The 24,164-nt window shown below is 34.1% G+C and overlaps 3 protein-coding genes across 3 annotated transcripts; 2 read left to right on the top strand and 1 right to left on the bottom strand.

Annotated features, from left to right (window-relative positions):
• Positions 1-7,231: 7,231 nt before the first annotated feature.
• Positions 7,232-9,205, bottom strand: LOC147498685 (small ribosomal subunit protein uS15y-like). Its single transcript, XM_086559062.1, has 4 exons — positions 8,929-9,205; positions 8,717-8,776; positions 8,440-8,626; positions 7,232-7,491 (listed from the first exon to the last, which is right to left on the bottom strand). The coding sequence occupies exons 1-4, from the start codon at positions 8,987-8,989 to the stop codon at positions 7,458-7,460; spliced, it is 342 nt and encodes a 113-aa protein (XP_086415188.1). The 5' UTR covers positions 8,990-9,205; the 3' UTR covers positions 7,232-7,457.
• Positions 9,206-11,216: 2,011 nt separating this feature from the next.
• On the top strand, positions 11,217-20,506 carry LOC147498684 (uncharacterized). The gene is made up of 8 exons (XM_086563318.1): positions 11,217-11,561; positions 11,671-11,885; positions 16,615-16,741; positions 16,829-16,914; positions 17,150-17,241; positions 17,366-17,642; positions 20,107-20,254; positions 20,359-20,506. Exons 1-6 carry the CDS (start codon positions 11,232-11,234, stop codon positions 17,626-17,628), a joined length of 1,113 nt encoding a protein of 370 aa, XP_086419444.1. The 5' UTR covers positions 11,217-11,231; the 3' UTR covers positions 17,629-17,642; positions 20,107-20,254; positions 20,359-20,506.
• A 52-nt stretch (positions 20,507-20,558) lies between these two features.
• Positions 20,559-22,960, top strand: LOC147498683 (L10-interacting MYB domain-containing protein-like). Its single transcript, XM_086560597.1, has 3 exons — positions 20,559-21,140; positions 21,224-21,931; positions 22,008-22,960. Exons 1-3 carry the CDS (start codon positions 20,796-20,798, stop codon positions 22,707-22,709), a joined length of 1,755 nt encoding a protein of 584 aa, XP_086416723.1. The 5' UTR covers positions 20,559-20,795; the 3' UTR covers positions 22,710-22,960.
• The last annotated feature ends 1,204 nt before the right edge of the window (positions 22,961-24,164 follow it).

Here is a 24,164-nt window from a genome sequence, read left to right as displayed (position 1 = left end):
AACTAGATGTAAATACATAGAACTAACCTCAAAGAATAATTAACATGATATCAGAAACTATATAGATCCAAAAGTATTAAACTAATTACCCACAAAGAAAAGTTAATAGGATATCAGAATTGGATGCAAATACATCGAAGTAGCCTCAAGGAACAATTAACGAAAAATAGGAAATTGGATGCAGTTGTATGGAACTAGCCTCAAAAGTTAATTAATAGAGAATCAAAAACTATATGCAATCTGATTGAACTAACCTCTAATAATAATTTAGTTTAAATCAAAAATTGGATGCAAATGTATTAAACTAACCTCAAAGAATAATTAATGTAAAATTAGAAAATATATGCAAATGCATTGAACTAACCTCAAAGAATAATTAACCGAAAATTGGAAACTAAATGTAACTGCATTGAACTAACATCAAATAATATTTAATAGGATATTGAAAACTAGATCCAAAAGTATTGAACTAATTAACCACAAAGAATAGTTAATGGGGATATCGAATGGATGCAAGTACATCGAACTAACCTCAAAGAACAATTAACGGGAAATAAAAAATTGGATGCAACTGCATAGAACTAATCTCAAATAATAATTAAGAGGGAATCAAAAACTATATGCAACTGCATTGAACTAAACTCAAATAATAATTAGCCAGAAATCAAAAACTAGATGCAAATGTATTGAACTAACCTCAGATAATAATTAATGTAAAATCGAGATCAGATGCAAGTTCATTGAACTAACCTCAAATAATAATTAACCGAAAATTGGAAACTGAAGTACAGCAAACTAATTTAACCTTAAGGAACAATTAACGGGAAATAAGAAATTGGATGCAACTGCATAGAACTAATCTCAAAGAATAATTAACAGGGAATCAAAAACTATATGCAACAATATTGAACAAAGTTTAAATAATAATTAGCTTGAAATTGAAAATTGGATGCAAATGTATTAAACTAACCTCATAAAATAATTAACAAAAAGCCGGAGACTGTATACAACTGCATTGAACTAATCTCAAAGAATAATTAACCGAAAATTGGAAACTGAATGCAACTGCATTGAACTAACCTCAAAGAATAATTAACGGTATATCAGAAACTGGATGCAAATGCGTTGAACTAAACTCAAGTAATAATTAATCGGAAATCTGCCGGAAACTAAAATTCAATTGCATTTAACTAACCTCAAAGTATAATTAACGGGAAATCGGAAACTGATGAATGCATTGAACGAACCTCAAAGAATAATTAATGGGAATTCGGAAACTAGATGCAAATGCATTGAACTAGCCACATATAATATTTAACGGAAAATCAGAAACTAGATGCAAATGCATTGAACTAACCTCAAAGAATAATTAACAGGAAAGCAAAAACTAGATCCAAATGTATTGAACTAACCTCAAAGAATAATTAACCGAAAATTGGAAACTGGATGCAAATACATGGAACTAACTTCAAAGAATAATTTTGGGAAATCAGAAACTGGATGAAAATTCATTGGACTAACTTAAAAAAATAATTAATAGGAAATCATAAACTGGATGAAAATGCATTGAACTATCCTCAAATACTAATTAACGGGAAATCGAAAACTGGGTGCAAATTAAATGCATTAAGTTAACCTTAAAAAATAATTAACGGGTTTTGCATTTAGAGTGATGTTTATCGTATCTCTTTTCGTATGATTTTGGAATGCCTTGTGATCAGCTCCCAAATGTGCGTTTTATTACTCTTACATTACTGCATTACAGCCCTTCTTACGCATAATGAAAAGACAACTTATAGCTTTTATTGCCTTTTTCATATTACAGAGCAATTCATATCACTTATCATAAAAGCTGCATCTTGGCACAAAAAAGAGCTTTATTTACGCTTTTTATGAAGACTCAAAGTTGTTATGAAAAAGTGCTAAAAAAGTTAAAATCAAAGTCAAAGGTCAAAGGTCAAGGACTCCAAACCAGAGAATTTGAAAAGTCAAGTCTTTAACTCAGAAGACCAAAAATAGATGTCCTTGATACAAAATAAGACTTTCTTTAAACCTAGCTTGATTAAGAATAACTGAAAAAGCAAAAAGGAAAAGCATAAAACAACATTGGTGAGGTGTCTTGATTGTAGAGGGAGAGGATAAATCAGTCTTTTGTAAAAGTAGGTGTATAAGAACTCAAAAGTAGGATGAGAGAAGGCACCTAGACTTATTCTAGTGTCATGTAGGAGTAATGTAGGATTTATTTTTCAAGTCATTTACATTCAAGTTGTTTAACTTTTTATTCTTCAATTCAATCATTTTATTTCAAGTTTATGTTTCAATAAAAGTTATTTATTTCAAGTTTATGTTTCTATCATTCAATCAACAAGTTCATTTCAAGTTTTCTTTCATCAATCAATTAGTTTCCTTTGAGTTTTCTTTCAATACAAGTTTTGTCAACAAAAACAAGTTCTAAAAGCTAAGAAACCTACATTTCCTTACTCAAAACTCCCATTCATTCAAGCTCTAATAAACAATCTATGGTGAATCTCACTCAAATATCTTTTGAAACTCCCACCACTACTAAAACTTCATCTTGCTATTCAAATAATTAACTTCAATATATATATGATCTTCTCCTCATTGGGCATTCTAACAAAACTTAATTCAAACTTAAATCTATTCTTAACCAACAAAAAGATGATGAATGCTTTTATCAAGACTCGGATTTTCACGTTTCAAGAAATTTGAATGAGTGATCAACATAATTCATATTTTACATTTATGCAAACTCGCAAATATTTTTCAAGATAATTTAATATAACGGCATCCGTTCGTAGGACGGGTTCGAAAGGTAGTGAAGATTAGAAAGCTATAACTTTCAAACTAAGATTTTTTTTCAACTAAACAAAACTAAGTATTTCATCTATTTTTTTTTCAAGCAGGGGGATGGTGGAGACAATTAAATATGAGCTTACTAATTTCCTCTCATTTTTCTTGTTACTTATATATAGATTGGCTAGTTGAATCTGTGTTGAGATGGACGAAAATAAAAATAAAAATAAAATATTTTATTTTATTTTCGTCCATCTTAACACAGGTTCAACTAGCCAATCTCACATGCGACACTTGTCATTAGATTTAAACTTATACTACTGTAATAGATATACGTCTATGAGTTGTGATCCTAGTATCCTACACACATTGTTCAATTAAAAGTTGTATTGTATACTGGCTCACCTTGGAATAAATTTCTGACTCCACCACTGATTGCCTTATAGATGGCTACATACTATTTGGGCCATCGAAGTAGGGTTGTTGTATTTTTCTTTCTCAAGCCCTTCGAAAGTTACAAAAGACACAGTGGTGCCCTCTTTGCCACTTTTGCAAGTGTATAGATGTGTAACTATATATTACTTTGAAACAGACAACATTGTTCCCTTTTGCGGACAGAAAAACATCAATAAGCATACGAGCTAAGTAGTTTTTGCACTGCCCATTATGAGCATTTACGTGACATTTCTACTTTGTCAAGAGAGCATTGGTATGTAATGAGCTTGTACATATGCAAAATTTTCAAGGTATATATGTAATGAGCTTGTACATGACATCCATCTTCTAATGTTCTTTCGTACTTTCCAAACCACGATCTCGCCAAGGAGAAAATGAAACAGATACTTATGGTGGTGTTTCTTGTTCCTCTAAAGTGAAAGCATCAAATTCAATGTCTGTGTATATGCCAAACAAATGAAAGTGAAAATTGAGTTTGTTTTACTTGAAACCTCTTTTAGTTTATATATATATATATATATACGGTTTGTCTAGGGTGCCACTCTTATAGTGACACCCTTATCTCACACTTCTTCTGGTCCCTTGGATCTCTTCTCTAGATCATCGATCTAATTCACTCAAAAATCACTTTAAATTTCAAAATTTCAAACTATTTCAAAACAAAAAAACGAAAAAACGCGAAATTTGTTTTCTTCTTCATCTCGGTCTTCTTCTTCTCCAAAACCAAAACCCTTCAAACAAATTTCATAAATTATTCAAACAAATCGGTTAAAAGAGGAAACCCAAAATTTCTTGATACTGAGTTGTTAAAGAGGAAATGGATTTCTTAAGAAATCCGGGTTGTTTAGAGGAACGAATTGTCGGTGATGGGTGAAAAAAGAGGTAAATACTGTGTCATCACTTCTCTCTTGAAATTATTTGTTCTCTCTTGAAATTATTTGTTCAAACTTGATTAAAGTGCAACTTTTGGTTGGGTCTTGAATTTAGAAATCCTTCTGGACAAGTGAAATTGTCCATTGTTACTTCGTGTTACCTGTTAATACACCAAGTTCCCCATTCACACCAACTATCGCATGTATTTCATTGAAGGATGAGGGCTTTCCAACCTTCCCTCCACGCGGAGGATTTGGATTCATTTATGTGAATCACTAAAAATTATTTTACTGCTGAATTATTTGGCATATATGAAATGATTTGTGTCAAAATGCATCTAGAACCCTTCTTGTAGAATACTTAACTTGTAAACTTCAAATTTCATCCATATCAGAATCTCTATTTTGCCCAGCTAATCATGTATTATATGAAATGACTAAGTGAATAACACACTCTCTCCATATACTGGTCAAGACGTCAAGTAATGCTATGTCCTTAATCTCGTATAGTTCTCTTAATGGAATACTATATGTATAAGAAGGCTCACGTACTATACTTTGAAATAGCAATTTCTTATGGATATTTCTCATTTATGTTGTGGTAATTTTGGCAAGCATTACTGCATTAGTTAAAAAGTTTATTTTACTGTCATCTTGCTCTGTTGTGAAAGCATATCCAATTTAACATGAGTAATAATTTCACTAATTTGATGAACTTGTGTAAATGAGGTTTTCATTTGGGTCGACATCACTAAGACATTTTACTCAAATTTCTGATTGATTCAGTACGCAGGTGGGTTCGCAGCCAATCACATCCATTGCTTGGATTCCATACAAATCGAAACATTGCATACGAATTGATATCTAATGTCTAACAGTTAAAACTGAAATTTGGCAGGCATGGAGGGTGTGATATCAGTGTTTAGGAGCAGGACATTGCGATTGCATACAACTCGTAGTTGGGATTTTTTAGGTCTTATATTGGAACAGGGCAAAGTGACTTCAGTAGCCATGAAGACAAACAAAGCGTCTCCAATGCAGCTAGCTGAACTGCTGCAGGCCTTGTGAACTGCTGCAAGCCTTATTTGACACAGGTCTTTCAGGTGATGAAATCAGTGTGGCTTGTTGAATTGCTGCAGGCCTTGTGATTTGAGTTACTGGTGCTTGGACCACTTCTGGAGATTGGCTAGTAGCAACTGGCCTTGTACAAGTTGCAAAAACTCATTTGGCCTTGAGAAATGAATTCCTTTTCAATTGTAAATGAAATCCGCAATAGTATTGATAGAAGGACATCTGTGTCTGAGAATTTACTTGTAAAGAATTTGGGTGGTATAAGTTTCTCAATAACTTCTGACAGTGCTCGAAACAATGTCTATAATATTGACAATTCACTAGTGATTTGATTTTGTGGAATTAGTAGGGATTTTATGAGTCTGCAGATACAAATAAAGGAAGAGGATGCCTGAAACTTCAAAACTTAGTAACAATAATTCATTAGAGTTGTCAAACTTATTACTTCGATGGAAAACTAATATTACGATGCCTGCTGATGGTGTGTTCAATCAGAATCAATGGAATGACCTTAAACTTGTCAGAGAGCTACTTATCGAGAAAGTTAGTATCGATGTAACGGTTAGCCAATGCATATGAAATCAACAATCAACTTTGTCATATTGATGACAAATGATGCAATTCAACAATACAATAGTAGTGTCTCTCAAATTCTTGTCAACCCTCATAAGCCGTTATAGTTCTCATAATATAACATCAAGACAACAGAAAAATATAACATCAAGACAACATAAATGGCCATGCCGTTTGGACTTTGAACTTGCAAAAAAAATGGTGTCTGTTTGGACTTTGTCCCAACGGCATGCCCACACCGTTTGTCCTTAGTCCCAAACGGCATGGCCACCGTTTGGTACTAAGGCCAAAACGGTGTGGCCATGCCGTTGGACTTTGAACAAAAAATGGCGTGTCCGTTTGGACTTCCCAAACGGCATGGCCACACCGTTGCCCTTAGTACCAAGCGGTGTGGCCATGCCGCTTGGCCTTAGTACCAAACGGCATGGCCACACCGTTGGTACTAAGGCCAAACGGTGTGGCCATGCCGTTTTGGTACTAAGGGCAACGGTGTGGCCATGCCGTTTTGGGGACTAAGTCCAAACAGACCGCCATTTTTTTGCAAGTTCAAAGTCCAACGGCATGGCCACACCGTTGGCCTTAGTACCAAACGGTGTGGCCATGCCGCTTGGGACTAAGGACAAAATGGGTGGGCATGCGTTTGGGACTAAGTCCAAACAGACACGCCATTTTTTTGCAAGTTCAAAGTCCAAACGGCATGGCCATTTATGTTGTCTTGATGTTATATTTTTTCTGTTGTCTTGATGTTATATTATGAGAACTATAACGGCTTATGAGGGTTGACAGTAACTTGAGAGACACTACTATTTTTTCTGTTGTCTTGACCGTTGGACTAGGTCCCAAACGGTGTGGCCATGTCATTTGGGACTAAGTCCAAACGGTATGGCCACACCGGTCAAGGGGGAAAAAAACAGACACGTCATTTTTTTATCCAAGTTCAAATGATGCTAGTACCATAGTTAAGAGTGGCAAGTCTCCAAGTTTTCAACAAAGATCTCCAATACAATGAGGATGGACATGGCTTTGGGTGGAATCGTATTCGTTAGCTGCACTCAAGACCTCCAAATCAAGTGCAACGCTATGGATAGTCGGATCAAGATGGGAGATGTAAAAATAGTCTGCGCCGCCCTAATAGTCTCAATGCACCGGGAGACATAATATTGTAGCAGATTTTGGTGTAAGAATGTAAGATTACAAGTTGGCGACACTTTTTGTATGAAAGGACCCCATGGTTATATAAATGGGAGGTCGAGACCGTGTCTAAGAAAATATCACTTAACACGGAAAATACTCTTTCCGGCCTACAAGCACTTTCTTGACTCGTTGACATACATATATATGGTCCAAGACAACCAAAAGTTTACAAGCAACTACACCTCAAAAAAAGTACAAATAACCCTTTGTAAAAAAAAACAAATGAAAAACTGAATAAAGATGCACATCACAAGATTAAATATCAACCAAATTTAATGCCCATTGAGAGAATCAAAATCAACCAGAAGCACAATACTCTTTAACATAAAATAGTTTCCATTTTCCTCACAAAATTAAATAGAACAATCTTCGTTTAACAAGTAAAAACATTCCCCATTAAACTAAGGTACTAAAGACACTAACTAGCTCCCGGACACCTTTAACATGAACTTCACCAGCCCAGTAAGGGAATTCAACCTAAGCTACCAAAGTGCTGGCAGTGGTGGATTCACTGCACAAAGAAAGAAAAAAGAAAAGCATCAGTAACGAGCTAGACAAGCATCTAAAACAGATTTTATATAAGTAAGAAACGCAACACGTGAAAGATAGCATCATAAAAGAAGAGCTCCAGTATCATAGCACTAGATACCATTTCAATAAAATCAGAAAAGCCAAAAAGAGGTTTGATGGGGTGTTATAATCTGAGAAAATACATGGGAACGGGATCTTATAATCTGAGAACCACCTTCCCATAAAATCAGGAAAATGTCCCTACCTACAAGTCATGGTCTATAAAGAACCAACAACAACAAATGAAGCAAGACTTTTAAGTTTTAGCATTCAAGAACCAACAACAACGAATGAAGCAAGACTTCTAACATTCAAGAACCAACTTATTATAATTCATTATACATTGAACAATTATGAAAAATACAAAAACACATGCAAGCACCATTTTGGTAACTTATGGATTAAGACCTAAATCTACAATTATTAAACATAAATATATCATTGCCTTTGAGCATAACACAGACTTAATTAAAACAATAGGCAACAGAGCGATAAGCAAATAAGTTAGCCGCAAAAGGGGAGGAACACCAAGTTTCACATTAAAATACAATCATTTCTTAGAAGTTAGAACTTAAGACACTACATACCATATTCTAATAACCAGAGGCATTGACATAGAACCAAGTGATTTTCAGTAGGAAGCTTAAACCTAAAATGCATTGAACCCGGAATGTATAGGTTTATATTGATTTTTATTGTCTACTCTTTAACTGTGAAACAGAGACATGCATCCAAGCCGCCGGATCTCTAATTTTGCAACCATAAACCCAAACTTCACCAATTATTTCTCAAAACATTCAGTTCATATAAAATATGAATACTGACATCAATACTAATAAGTGCATACAACAACTGTATATAACTAAACAATGTGTGCGAGTCCACTCACTATTTCCAGACTGAGGGAAGCTTCTTGGTCCTCTTGTAGTAACGAGTGAGCTTATGAATCCTGCTCTCAACCAAAATCAGCCTAAACTTGCTGTCCTTATCCTTCCTGTTCCTCTCCAAATGCTTATGGATAGCAACTGGCTTCTTAATCAAATGGTACAGATCTTCAGGAATTTTAGGTGCAAGCCCTACAACCCCACAATATAAAGCAACCATTTTTAAAACTAAAATACAAAAAACAAGTGAATAAATAAATAGAAAACAAAATGGATTAGTACCGTGGGACTTGAGAATATGCAAGATCTTTAGCACGAGTAACACTTTTGACCTGAGCGATACTGTGATAATCACGAAGAAGCACACCGATTTGAGATGGTGGTAAACTCTTCTTAGCAAACTTACAGATGTTATCCAAAACCAGAAAACATTATAAAAAAATAAAAAGGATGAATAAATATTATAAAATAGATTTGAGGTTTTTATTGCTTACATCTTGAGATTGGACTTTGAGCCTGGTGAGTTTCTCTTGTATGCCAAACCGTATGCTTCATCGAAGAGATCTAGTTATAAAAAGCTTAGATCGAAAATTTCTTGTGTGTTCATAACTGAGATCTAGTTATAAGAAGCTTAGATCGAAAATTGAGAAACTTTCTGAGACTGAATAATGTTCTCTGAAACTGAATAATGTTCTTGTTGATAAGAAAATTGATTAATTGTTTGGTAAACAGTTTTTCTAGATTCGAAAAATTTCGGAGTGGAGAAGAAGACGACCGTGAGAGATGATCAAACATTTCGCATTTTTTCGCTTTTTGGTTTCGAAATACTTTAAAATCTTGAAATATCGGATATTTGAGTGAATTAGATCGATGATCTAGAGAAGAGATCCAAGGGACCGTAAGAAGTGTGAGATAAAGGGTGTCACTATAAGAGTGGCACTCTAGACAAACCGTATATATATATATATATATATATATATATATATATATATATATATATATATATATATATATATATATATATATATATATATATATATTTGTTCATGCTATAAAATGGATTTATAAACATTGTCTAAGCTAGTATGACCTTTCCACGACCGGCTCTGGGGTATAGTCTCCTTAAGCAGCCACCTAGGGGCCCCACTTGTTCGCCAATCTAAAGGCTTCCAGTTCTGTAACCAATATATTACACATATGTCCAAATGCATGAACAAGCCCAAATAAACAAGGCTAACTCTAGTAAAACACGAGAACGTACTGCCATTAAAAATAAATAAATAAAAACGCAACTAGAAGTAAAACAATTTGTCCTTGTCCGCCAATTGCCAAAAAGAAAATGGCTTCTCCTTCTTTTTTTAAGGTGCTTGCCTAGGGCCCCGCAAAACTCAAGTCTGGTCCTAGACCTTTCAACTAGAAATATGGTTATAGTAAGAATGCATATATGTAACTAAATCATGCAACAAGCTAGACCTCTTGAAGTTCGTCATTTATGATCGTAACTTCTCTATTGCACCAATTTGTTTTATAACATGAGATTGAATGACAATTAATTGTTTGTCTCATGCATACACAAGATTTTACGTCCCAACACACAATTCATGTGATGATAGGCCCTAATTAATGTAGTCCAAAGGGAGAACAAAATCTACATTTTTAGTTAAATTAGCATGTCACATGGCTTAGGTGTTGTATTAGGGTACCATGCATGACTTAGGCGCTGTATCCGAGTATCATGTCAGAATTAATTCTTTGTCGAATTCACTATTAATTTTTTGAGGAATTAATTCTTAGTGATATGCAGTGATGTGTTTATTATAAGTGGTTTTTGGTTATTGTATTAAGGTGGTATATTTATTGTTGAAATACTAAGGCTAAGGGAGCATTGGTAGGATAAGTTGATTGAGAGGCTAAGATGGTGTATATGGAGAGTGGAATCTTGTACGAAAAGCTAATAGATTTGAGCATTTAGCCTAATAATATAATAAATAGCTCGATATGAGAGATATATATATTTTTTTCGCTAACAAAAAGTTATGAAGATTAGAGGATATTTTTTTCGATATGAGAGGATACGCTTTAGAGATTCTTTTAGTAAATATTTCAACGGTGGTATATAAAACTTTTTATGTGTATCAGATTTCATAAAATTTACATCTCAACCCAAACTTGCTAAAAATGATCTCAATTTATTACATACAAGATTAGATTCTATAAATATCATTACTTTTAATGAATATATAAAACTTTTTATGTGTATCAGATTTCATAAAATTTACATCTCAACCCAAACTTACTAAAAATGATCTCAATTTATTACATACAAGATTAGATTCTATAAATATCATTACTCTTAATGAATATACTAATATCAAAATTTGTTTTCATTACTAATATCTTATGAATAGTTTAATAATTATAAATTCATGTTATTTTAGCAACATACTAAATTTTCTGTATCCATCCATGGAAATAAATTAAAAGGAATCTTTTGAAAAGAAAAAAAGTCAACATAACAACAATTGGCAAATGCAAAATATCTAAAAATAGGAGGCACCTAAAACATGTCATTTTTTCACTCCTATATAATCACCCATTTTTTTCTCTTGAACAACAACATCAACAAAAAAGAGAAGCTGAGAGAGAGAGTGTGTGTGTGTGTCTTGAACTTGTTTAGTTATTCTCCACCATTGTTTTAAGTAGTATGTAACCTTCAAAACCAACTCTTTGCAGAAAGCCCATTTTGAACTCCTTCTCCTTTTCTATTATTGAACTTATTTTCTTGAGTTTCTAAACAATGTCTAATTCTGGGGATGTTTCAATTGCTCCAAGTTATGGTGAGAGTCGGTTATACTACTCATATGAAAAAAGACAACAACAACATCATCATCATCATCAACAACAACAACAACAACTGTTGTTTTTGCAGCAGAAGCAAAAGCAACAAGAAAAGCTTGAAAAGGAAATGAACTTAAAGGGGATGGTGGCGATTGCTGCGTCGACTACCAAGGTGGAAAACCAACCAAGTTCTAATGATTCTACAATAGTAAGACCGGGATTTTTTTCAAATCTAGATAGTTTCTTGCAATCAACTACTCCATATGTTCCTGCTCAACTTATTCCCAAGGTAAATTTAATAGAAATATCATAACTTTTGTTGTTTGATTAAGTTTTTTATGTAGTGGTCTTGTGTTTTAAAGGTTGTTGCCATTTTTGGTTTTTGATTGCTTTTACAGACAATGGTGAGAGGAAGGAGAAATGGGGAAGTTGGTTATGACTCATACTTCATTCTTGATGACCTCTGGAAGTCATATGAGGAGTGGAGTGCTTATGGAGTTGGTGTGCCTTTGTTACTGAATGGGAGTGAATCAGTTACGCAGTATTATGTTCCATACTTGTCTGCTATTCAACTGTATGTGAAACCAACAATGCCCTCTTACACGCTTCAAAGGTGAGAGACTGTCTTATAGGTTATATTCATGCATGCATATTTCTCTATTGGTTATTTTGCATGTATTGTGCTCTTTACGTACACCTCTTTTCCATGTATAGTCCTCTTAGTATCTAAAATCATGTGTGTTTTTCATGTTTTGTTCTTTTCGGCATCTAAGGTATAGGTTTGTATGTGTTTCGATTTCTTTTAGGGGGTTTTCATTAATATGCTTTTGGGGAACTATTTCATTCATATGGGAATTTCTGTTTGAAATGATAATTAATGACATTCAACATCAAATTCTGCGATTAAATAACTAATTATGTTTTTGTTTCCAATTTTTGTCTACCTGCGTGTATGATGCTATTTGCACACACACACACACAGACATATATATATGGGGTAGGTTCCGTTTACAACACTTTTTATACAATACCCTTTGAAAATATGAATTAAGCATTGATTCACCATGGAGATCATCTCCACAAATATTCAGCTAATTTGAAAACTCCTACCCATGAAAAAAATTTCTCTCAACCTATGAATTTTTATCAACGGTCCAAAAATATCGATTTTGTAACCATTTTTTGGCAAACAAACATTGCCTTCGACATTCTTCATAGATAACACACACACACACACACACACACATATGTGTGTATAAGTTAGATATATTTTCATGATTGCCTTAGTTAGATATGCTTTCAAGATTTTTTGAAAATAATAAGTATTTTTTACCCTAATTGCTGCCACTAATTGTGGGGCCCATCTTTATTCGAGAGACTTTATAGAGTTATTAGGAAATCTCATTTTTTACTTTCCGTTACTACTGATTCACCTTGTGATCGTTAGTAATTAAAGGGCACTACTGGTTGCTTATTTTATCTCTTGATGAGCATGCATTTCCCATACTTGTTAGATGGTAAACTACCATTTTCATTTTAGCAATTGCGAAAATCCCGAAAAGTAGTGGGTCATTAGTTTTGTTGTTTACCGTGACTATTTAGTTCCGCGTATAGTGGTAGCATTGTAGAGTCTAGGAATATGGACAAAATTTGGGTCTACCCTGACATAAGCTCTAAAACATTCTGCGAAACTTGAAGCCCGTCTAAGATTCAGGCATGAGTGGGCTAATTGATTAGGTTAAGGGGAACTCAGATGTTTATAAAAAATGTGAATGGTGATGGAGAAACATTGTTAGAACCAGTTTGCCAGTCGTCACTCTCCAAAAGACTAACAACGAACTTCACTTTTGGATGTTCTTCTTGCATTATGATCGTAGAATATAATATCAAGAGTAGTTTAATTTCTATAAGAGGAGTAAAACTGTGTTGTTTCATGTTTCCAATTTTTGTTTTTATACGAGTACTATTATACACAGAGAAAGTCGAATGCTAAGCATGTTGCATTAAATTGATATTTATAAGAAAAATATTTATCCTAATTTGTTGTCGCTAATAGTAATAGTAGATTGTTCACGCACCTTTATTCACGAGTCATTTTTTTTTACAATTTATTTCTAGTTTTCTACTGATTCACTATTTAAGTTCTGTTATAATAATTAAATAAGAAAGTAGACCCGTGCATATGCACCGCTTTTTTAAAAATTTGCTCAACAATCATAACAAATCATGATTCCTGTTTTCGTCGCTAACCTGTTTTAATTTTCTAACAAATTATTTTAATCAAGTCTTAAAAATCCATTTTTATTTCTTAAAAAAATGTTTTAATTAAGTTTTAAAAACCCATGTTTTTTAATTGGGGGAGAAATCCCATTTTAATTTGGAAATAAAGAGTTTTTATGCTACTATTTGAGTTTTGGTTTTAAAAGGAAAGAAGATTCCCGTTTGAAGTTGGATTCTAAAGGAAAAGAGTTTCCCGTTTTAAATTAACTATTAAGTTGATGACGTGGAATTTTAATAGAGCTCAAAAAATACCCCTTGTGAGAGTTTTAATATTAAGACTAGCTTGTAGGCCCGTGTATACGCACCGACTCTTTTGAAAATATTTAGATTTTTTTTAGAAAATTAGTACTACCGTTTTAGTTGCTAACCCGTTTTAATTTTCTAACAAATTGTTTTAAATGAAGTTTTAATTAAATTTTAAAAACCCATTTTTTCAATTGGGAGAAAAATTCTGTTTTAATAGGAGAATAATTCCCATTTTAATTAGATATGCTAGATTTTATATTTTCAAATGAGAGAGAAATTCCTGTTTTAATAGAAGGATTAGAAGATGACGTGGAATTTTAATAGAGCTCAAAAAATACCCCTTGTGGGAGCTTTAATATTAAAACTAGCTTGTAGGCTCGTGCATACGTACCGGCTCTTTTGAAAATATTTATATATTTTTTTAGTTGCTAACCCGTTTTAATTTTCTAACAAATTGTTTTAAATTAAGTTTTAAAAACCCGTTTTTTCAATTGGGAGAGAGATTCTATTTTAATAGGAGAATGATTCCCATTTTAATTAGATACGCTAGATTTTCGCTTAATTTTCAATAGGGGAGAAATTCTCATTTTAATAGGAGAAAGATTTATACTTTAATTAAAAGTGTTAGAATTTGTTTTAATAAGAGAAGAATTCTCGTTATAATAGAAGAGAAATTCCCGTTTTTCAAATAGGAGAGAAATTCTCGTTTTAATAGGAGATGACATGAAATTTTAGTAGAGCTCGAAAAATACCCCCTTTGGGAGCTTTAATATTAAGATACTAGCTTGTGGGCCCGTGCATACGCACCGGCTCTTTTGAAAATATTTAGATTTTTTTTCTAGCCCGTTGACTACCGTTTTAGTCGATAACCCGTTTTAATTTTTTAACAAATTGTTTTAAATGAAGTTTTAATTAAGTTTTCAAAACCCATTTTTTCAATTAGAAAAGAGATTTTGTTTTAATAGAAGAAGGATTCCACTTTAATTAGAAGTGTTAGAATTTGTTTTAATAGGATAAGAATTCTGGTTATAATAGAAGAGGAATTCCTATTTTTCAAATAGAAGAGAAATGGAGATGACGTGGAATTTTAATAGAATTCGAAAAACACCCCTGTGAGAACTTTAATATTAAGATATAGATATAGATGTGAGTACTGTTTTTCTATACTTGATCTCTTAGATTATTATAGTTTCTCACCTTTGTCAGATATTTGAACTACCACTTTCTTGTTAGCCATTGCAAAATTTCTCAAAACTAGTGGGTTAAACCATTAGTTGTGCAACGTTATTATTGTAGTTCACTTTTAGTGGTAGCTTACAGAACATAGGAATTGAAGGTCGACCAATTGGGGTCTGCCTGAGTTCAAGCCCATCTTCAAGGTTAGGCATGAGACGCTGATCGAGAAACGGATTTGTGTATGATATGGTCGGTCATGGCAGAAACATATATAGCAGAACCCGCTCCCCACTATTCAATCTTAATTCTTTCAATGATTTTACATCTACTTTGGACATGAGAAAATAAGCTAAAATCTCATCTAGAAACCTTATACAATAGATTAACCTATCTAAAAGTACATTTGTCAAGTATTACTCATATGGATTTCCCAGAATTGGGATCGGAATGAAATCATAAATTTACTCGAAGATATTAAGTTCATAGTTCCAAAACCTCTATTCTTTTTAGTAAAGTATGTTTGAGGAAGTGAGCCTCCCTTTCTCTCAATCACGTTTTGTAAATACAAATAACAAACTTCAGAATCTGTTTAAAAGGATCTACAACTTCGGATGAGAACACAAGTAAGTTGGTATACCAAATTAATCCTAATCTCCAAATTTTCACGTCGCCCTTTGTTTCTAACAGACTCCTTCAATTGACCTAATCTTAAGTAGAACAAGAAAAACTCCCACTGAGAAGAATATTTGTGAAGATATTTTTTTCAAATCACATGTACTTAGATGATATGGGGTATTTTAATATTTACAGGGGTGGGCTTCAAGTCAATAGATCTGTTATAGAGACTTTTGAATCAATATTCTTAGTTTGGCTACTGAGCTTTAGAGCTTAGACCCATATTACTTTTTTTTTACACAAAAGAACCCCGGGCTAAAGCCTAGTGTAGCCCTCGATCTCCTGGGTCCGCCCTTGGTCATTCATCAATACCTACTTTAGTTACTGATCATAGGAAACAAAACTTGACATTTTTAGGTGAAATTGTTCAAAAGGAGAAAGACGAAGAAATAAGATATGTGGGAGTTAGTATTGCTGGTCAGGCTGGGGCAGCCTGAGGCTTCAACCACTGCCTAATGCCTGAACACAAAGTCATTCTTATAGAAACTTATTTCCTTAAATTATTATTCCTTTGGTAGTTTGGACAAGGTTTTTGCTAATGATTTTGATTCGCGGTTATTATAATCGTAATTTAACTTTAACTTTTAAGATTATGATAGTAACCAGTAGCAACATACGTTTAATATCAGATATTGTTCTTATGATCCTTATCTACTTTTCAATAAATAAAAAAAGTGATCCTTATCTTGCTATGAAGCAACATAAGCGCACTATCAACCTAGAATATTACACCCTAAGCATGATTTATGATGTTTTCGATCCATAAATTATGTACCATCAATGCTGCAATTAAAAATGCCTGAATGAAACACCTTTGTTTGTGAAATGTTTGAGCCTTGTGATCATTAAATTACTAATATTTGAATTGATTACCTTTACCCATTTTAGGTTTTAATATTTACAACGTTCATACTAAAACTGGTGAAAATAACTTAGCATCTCACATGCTTCTTGTTTTGAGACAGACAACCTGGTGTGAGTGACGTGGATTATTCCAATAGTGAAGACATCAAAAGTGATTCAAATAGCTCTCTAAAATTTCAGTATTTTGAGATGGCTTCTCCATATACTCGAGAGCCTCTGGCTAATAAAGTAAGTAGACCTTTAGCTTGGGTTGTAGTATATCTATATCATCCTTCATGTTCATAATGTTTTCTTACTTTATGCTTCCCGATTCAGATTTCAAATCTTTCATTGCGGTTTCCTGCACTTGAGACGTATAAAAGTTGCGATCTGTTGCCCAAGAGTTGGATTTCTGTTGCTTGGTATGGTTTTTTCCTCATATATATTTTTCTATTATGGTGTGCCAAAGTTGATATACTGATTTAGAGCCGATTTACACGACAACTATTTATGCTACCACGGTACTCCAATACCTTACTTTTGGTCATTTCAAGTGAAAGGCTAACATAATTGTGTTATGTATATTTGTCCTTTAAAGGCCATGCCAAAAGTAATAGCTTCCGCTTCACACTAACAATTGTTATAAACTTTGTTTAGGTACCCAATATATCGGATACCTGTTGGCCCAATTCTAAGGGATCTTGACGACTGCTTTTTAACATTTCAGTCTCTTTCAACACCTTTGAGCAGTACGTCTCTCTCTCTCTCATTGTTTAAAAGGGGTGATTTTTATTTTTTGTGTAATACGTAAGGTACTGAAATCTCTCTCTCGTTGTTTAAGGGGTGATTTTTATTTTTTGTGTAATACGTAAGGTACTGGAAATGGCCAGCTAGAAGTTTGTAGTCCAATTTTTTGGGAGGCAAACGGTGCCACTGGTGCTCCTGCAAAAATCTCCCTACCTATCTTCGGGCTTGCATCTCACAAGTTTACGGCTTCAGTTTGGGATACCAATGGACACTATGAACGCCAACGAACAAACTCACTATTGTTCGCAGCAGATAATTGGATCCGCCGTTCACAGGTCGATCACCCTGACTACCGATTTTTTGTCTCTCACAACATATTCAATGGGTGATGATGGCAAATTAGGTAAATGGAAAAACAATTTCAGAGGTTTTATTACTGTGGACTTGACATTGTTTAGACGAAGTAGTTGGTAACTTTTGTTATATGCATCTACTTTGCTCAATAGTTTTACTTCAAGGGAGGGGTTAGAGGGACATATTTTATTTTAACTTGTAAACAAACTCTTTTTTTAGATATGATCTCCTAACTATTTTAAACATTGTTACAAATAATAAAAAAAAAATTTAAATTTGCCAAATATAGTATCCAAAATGGTGAAAATGAACTGTCTACAATTAGCCAAATTTTATAAATTGTTAACTACATTTGACAAGTTTGGATTTTTTTGATTTTTTTGATTATTTGTGACAATGTTTAGAATAGTTAGGAGATCATATCTACAAAAAATTAGGCTAATCCAAACTTATAAATGTCCTAACAATTTTGAGTTTGTTTACGTGTTAAGATAAAATATGTCCCTATAACTCCTCCTTGCTTATTTTTTTTTTTCTTCTGAATGTAGCTTTTTTTTCTCGATACATACATGAGAGTATCATAATTTTTTTTGGTGGGTTTTTTAAGCGCATTAAGAGTATGCCTACCTCACCCCCTCACTCGAGTAGGTAATCTCTTATTACTTTGAAAAGTGTACATGAAAAATATCATATATAAGCTAGTGTTGAATACAGCGATTAATCACAACAATTCTACAATTAAATGGAGTAAATCTTCTCTCAAAAACCAATAGTTTGGATAATCTTGAGAGAAAATAAAAGTGAAACCATATTTTTCCTAATACAACAAACCGCAAGCATATGATTGAGCAAGACAAACGACAAAGAGAAGTTTCATTATTCATACCTATTGTCCGGATGATCTGGTCTGATCGCTTTATTTTTTGAAGAAGTTTCAATTCAAGTGCCTATTTGAATCACATCGCTGCTACAAATCATAATAATATTTTCTTTAGCCTTGTGACAACAATAGCAATTCAAATAGGTGCTCAAAGCATCACTGCTTGGCCGACCCAACCTCTTAGTGCTGCTACAAGCCCTAGAACTAATTGATCGGAGTAGAAAAAATAATGATTTGCACATATTTATATACAAATATGCAAACCGTGCTACACATCGGTTTTTTTAAGTCTTGAAACCTGTCTCTCGAGATTGATAGTTAGCATTGTTTCTTTGGATTCTAATTGTAAATAGTAATCTACTATCTATATACTAAAGTAGAGACCTTTAAAAGAGGAGTTTAAGATAATTAATTATATTTGAAAATTACGGATTAATATCCTAAACCACAAAGTAAAAAGACTATTTAATTTGATTCCTTAGTTTCCAATACTAAAGTAGAGACCTTTAAAATAGGAGTTTAAGATAATTAATTATATTTGAAAATTACAGATTAATATCCTAAACCACAAAGTGAAAAGACTATTTTAATTTGATCCCATTTAGTTTCCAAATACTTATGCACCATAATCACGATCATTAACGTATTTTGGTTTATTTTCAATAAAAAATATATTCGATTGAAAATTTGTGTGAGATATTTTGTAAAGCCTTTTCAAAGATACAAAATATTTAATAGATCGGTATGTCCGAGTCCAAAATCTAATTGTATTATATAGGAGAGACTCATCTATTTATTTATTTTAAACAAAATGGGAAATATTTATGTTATTTAAGTGATATTTGGGAGGTTCTTTTAAATTATCAATAATAAAATAGAATTTGTTTTAATTTTAATGTGAAAAATGGGGATAATTATTTAATTTAAGTGACATTAGAGAGGTGTTTCTAAATTATTAATAAAAAATAGATATTGTTCAAATGATATTAATAAAAGTAGGGTTTATTCTAAATTTAGTAAGGGATGTGTTTCTAAATTAAGTAAATAAGAAAATTTTAAATTGCCTACTTTATATTAGGAATTAGGAAGGGTATTCCGAAAGACCCGACTATCATATAGTGTAGATAAGCTGTGCAGGGTGGCTAATTGGCTTTTTTGGTTGGCAAGATTTGTGAATCAAAGTTCAAGTTCTCATCGAAATTTAACATTCTTCATCACTCTATTTTTAGTTGCATGGGCGGATGGAACTTACAAACAAGCTTGTATTTGATAGGCCCAATTATAGGTCATGGCTTACCACTTGACTAGTTCAATTCTTGGTTTTTGGTGTTTTGTTTACTACAAATAAAAGCATTATACCGTGCTTCACTTTGTGCATCAAAGTGGTTGCTGGATCACAAATGGCAAATGACAAATACATTAATGAATCACTAATTCCCTATCAAATTCTTATAGCTCTCCATACAAAAAGGATTAGGTTGCCGGGTTGGCACCCAAATCGTGTTTTGATTAATATTAATCTTGCAATTTTACATTTAATTATCTCACAAGTGAGGAAATAAACACATTTTTCTTCAAATTTCAACAGTATCTGGCTCTAACCTCGAATGCTAAAAGTGTACGTCTTTCGCAGGGCAGCTGCCACTCTGCTAGCATTTCTCTTGCAAATGCTTAAAGAAGAATTTAATGGGAACAGTGGGAGATGCATAAATTTGACACGCCAGCAAATTCATGGTCGTTAGTGCACTTCAAAATCTTTTGTGAATATGATCTCTTAGATGGTAAAAAAAAACATTTCATCTTCCATTGTAGTTTACAAATTGAACAAGTGTAGACAGTTCGTTTCTACCGTAATTTGTATAATCCGAATTTTCATAAGTTTCAGGTTTGAAGCACTTTCGGGCGAAATATCGGTTACGAAACTTTAACCCTAAAATTTGGTGGGTAAATAATAAGACTGCCCCGTCATAACTTATTCACGGAAACCATATCCCACAAAAAAATCGGAACACCTTCGTTCTGGATCCATCAAGGTGCGTTCTTCTCCATTCCAATTTCCAATACCCTTGAAATTTATTCTAAAAAAAAAAAAAAGTTTCTCTGTTTGAGGATGCCAGTTTTTCAGTTTGTTAAGACAAATTTTAAAGCATTGTTCTAGAATGTGCGAAACAGCATGTACCGATATGGGGTTAATAAGGAGCCTGAACTTTTGAGTTTGACTCCCCTCGTTGTTATAAATTGGCATGTTCATGTGGTTCATGCATGTTTTCTGGATGGCCTAATCGTCATTTTTACTGACAACTCCTCCTAACATGCAGAGAAATGGTTGATACGGGTGTTGAGGCACCAGGTAGTAGTGGTGTTTTGAGGACAATTTGGACAACTGCAATGGACCGTTACTTCATTGATCTTATGCTAGAGCAGGTTGGCAGAGGGTACAGGGCTGATGGTCATTTATTCAGCAAACGGGCATGGAGGCATATGACCATGTTATTCAATGAGAAATTCCATTTGCAATATAGCAGGGATCATTTAAAAAATCGACACAAGACATTGAGAAGGATATATAGAGCTGTAAAGAGTCTTCTTGAGCAGAATGGGTTTACTTGGGATGAAACGCAACACATGGTGACTGCTGATGACCGTGTTTGGAGCAACTATACAAAGGTGTCTTGTTTGTTAAATTAAGTGTTAACAAATTTTTTGACGGGTATTGTCATTTGTACTCCACTGACAAGTGTTAGATGCAGGCACACCCCGAGGCGCGGTCATACAGAACTAAAAGCATACCACATTTTAGCGATATGTGTAAGATTTTTCAGGATGCGTCTATTGGAGGATACAATGATTCAACTCACAGAAGAATCTATAACAGTGATGTCCAAGGAACAAAGATTGGTGGAATGGTGGGTGGTCTACAATCTTCACCTATATCTGTTGCCCCTGAAGATCTAATGGATGATGAGCAACGTTTGGTATCTAGTTTGGATAGAATTGTAGACGAACAACAACTAACAATGCAATCAACCTCTTTCTTGAGCCCTAATCACGGCATGGTTGATATGCTTCATGAGATGGTCACCTTAGATACAGCTTCAGCAAATGGGAAGCAAGATAACACCTCAGAAAATGCATTGGATGCCTGCAGTGGTAGTCGTTCGAGGACTTACTGGCAACCACCGATGGACAGTTATTTCATTGAACTTATGCTGGAGCAAGTGCACCAGGGAAATCAGTTTGATGGTACATTCCGCAAGCATGCGTGGATAAACATGACGGAGTTGTTTAATGAAAAGTTTGGCTACAAGTATGACTTGGTTGTTTTGAAAAATCGTTACAAAACTCTGAAGAGGCAATTTACTGCTTTAAAAATTCTTCTTGATCAGAAAGGGTTTGTCTGGGATGATGCACGGCAAATGGTGACCGCTGATGACCATATCTGTCATGATTATATTAAGGTGAGCTTTTGATCCTTCAATCTTTTATGACTTGTATGAATGTAGACTCAGGTTGTTTTGTGCATGACATGTGCAGGTGCACCCTGATGCAAAGCAATACATCACTAGACCTCTGCCACACTTCCATGACTTGTCTGTAATATTTAAAGATGTAATTATTGGTGAAGGATTTAGCGATCCAGCTTACAATGTAGATGAACAGAATGAAGTACTCAGAATAGAAACTGGTAGAACATTGGGTGTTCAACAATCTCTGATAATGACATCTTCCCATGGTGGCCCAACCAATGCTGTAGAGGAGTCTTCATCACATTTGGGTGGGGATATTGACATATTTGGTCGGAAGAACAAGCGCCAGTTTGCAGCTCCATCAACGTGTCAAAACTCTAAAAGGCCACAGAGGATGCTCAATGAGGACACCATGGTGGAATTGTCGCATTTGGGAGGGGACAGGATTGTTTCTGATAAACAAAGCAGGCATCGAACTCTTAGCTGTCAGCCTTCTAGCATACTGCATGGGAGCAGCAATGAGGCTATGGTAAATGCTATTCGCGAAATGGCAGCTGTAGTTTCATCAATATCAGATAAGAGGACTGAATACAACAACACTACATCAACAGAGGATGTAATTCATGCTCTTCAGGCTACTCCAGACATAGATGATGACCTCATACTGGATGCATGTGATCTTTTGGAGGATGACAAGAAGGCAAAGACATTCTTGTCACTGGATCTTAGGCTGAGAAAGAAGTGGTTGATGAGGAAGCTTCGTCCATAGTGGGCTTCAATATCTTCATAATTGCTCGTGTAATTTGTTTGAAGATGTCCGCTGGCCTACTCTAGGGCAGGGGGTCGCTTCCCACCTTCACGCGGAAATGGTGGGTTTTCTTTTCTCTTGTATCTACAAAACTTACAAAAGAGACTTCCTGTTACTATATGACTCTCCCAACTAGGATCTCTTTACTTTATGCATTTGAGGTTGTACACTTTGTATCCCCCTGAATCCATCAATGCATTTGAGGTTGTACACTTTGCCTGCTCCTTACTGCCATTTGTCGCCATGGCACAAGCAGGTAAGTTTAATTAGAAATATTCACTTACATAACTCTCTCTCTCTCTCTCTCTCGATAAGTTGATTTTTTAAAATCAATTTGTCGAGAGAGAAAAGTTTTCAAACTATTTATTTCAAAATGCATTAGACACCTGTGCCCGCGCGCTACAATGGATCGGTTATTCTAGTAAGTATCCAACGAGGTGTTTAAAATTAAACATTTAACTTGTCATGGTTAAAATCAATAATGGTTCACTGCTCATAATTTGAAATTCCCAGAACTATGCTTGTTTGTATTCATCGATCCAGATTCATTGTTATATACTTTATGCTATGGAACATGGAATTGAATTGTAATATTACTTGAGTTTAGAGTCTTCGAGCTCTGCAACTTATTTGAGGTCCTTGAATCTTGATTCTGCCCTCAGAGCTCTGAACTTTGTGCTCTATACTCGAGGGATCAGAAATTGGACTCAATATGTTTCACAGCTAATCGAGTCTTTTCATTTGAATTATTGAAACATGGTGACCTACTTATTACAAACAACACGTACAGCAGTCATGTAAGACAAGTTCGATGCCTTTGTAGCACGATTATTGTGGCTAGAGAATTATGCACCCGAACATGTTGACAAAAACCAACTAGGATGTGGGTCACGAACATTGATTTGGACTAGTACTCTAAACTTGAGCTTGAGCTATAACTCGACTCTAAACTTGTTTTAGTAAATAACTTGATTCTAAATTTGAGTCGCGAATTTCAACTCTAACTTGCTTGAGCTCTAAACTTACTTGAGTCACTAACTTCGACTCTAAACTTACTTGAGCTCAGCTGTTAATTAACTTATTTGAGAAAGATGAAATCGAGTTACGTATTTGTTTTGAAGCCAATTGAGGCCTTGGCTCCTTTCACTTGTAGGTTTAATCTAATGTCGAGCTCAAGCTCAGTCATCATAAACTTAACCAACATAGATATATACATTTTGCGGAGTTACCAACACTTGATTGTTTGGTATGCATTCTCATGACACATTTCTCATTTGACCGGTTACATGGCCATGAAATTTTTGGAACGTATAGCTTTGTAAATTTCTTTTCGGTTGAAGAACTTCTTGGGAGACTTACTTGGTCGATGAATATTCCATATTTTTAACTCGATATTCTTCGGAATTTTCGAGTGTA

This window comes from Coptis chinensis, chromosome 5 (genome assembly GCF_015680905.1).
Source record: "Coptis chinensis isolate HL-2020 chromosome 5, ASM1568090v1, whole genome shotgun sequence".
Taxonomy (NCBI): domain Eukaryota; kingdom Viridiplantae; phylum Streptophyta; class Magnoliopsida; order Ranunculales; family Ranunculaceae; genus Coptis; species Coptis chinensis.
This window is presented reverse-complemented; position numbering and strand designations above follow the sequence as displayed.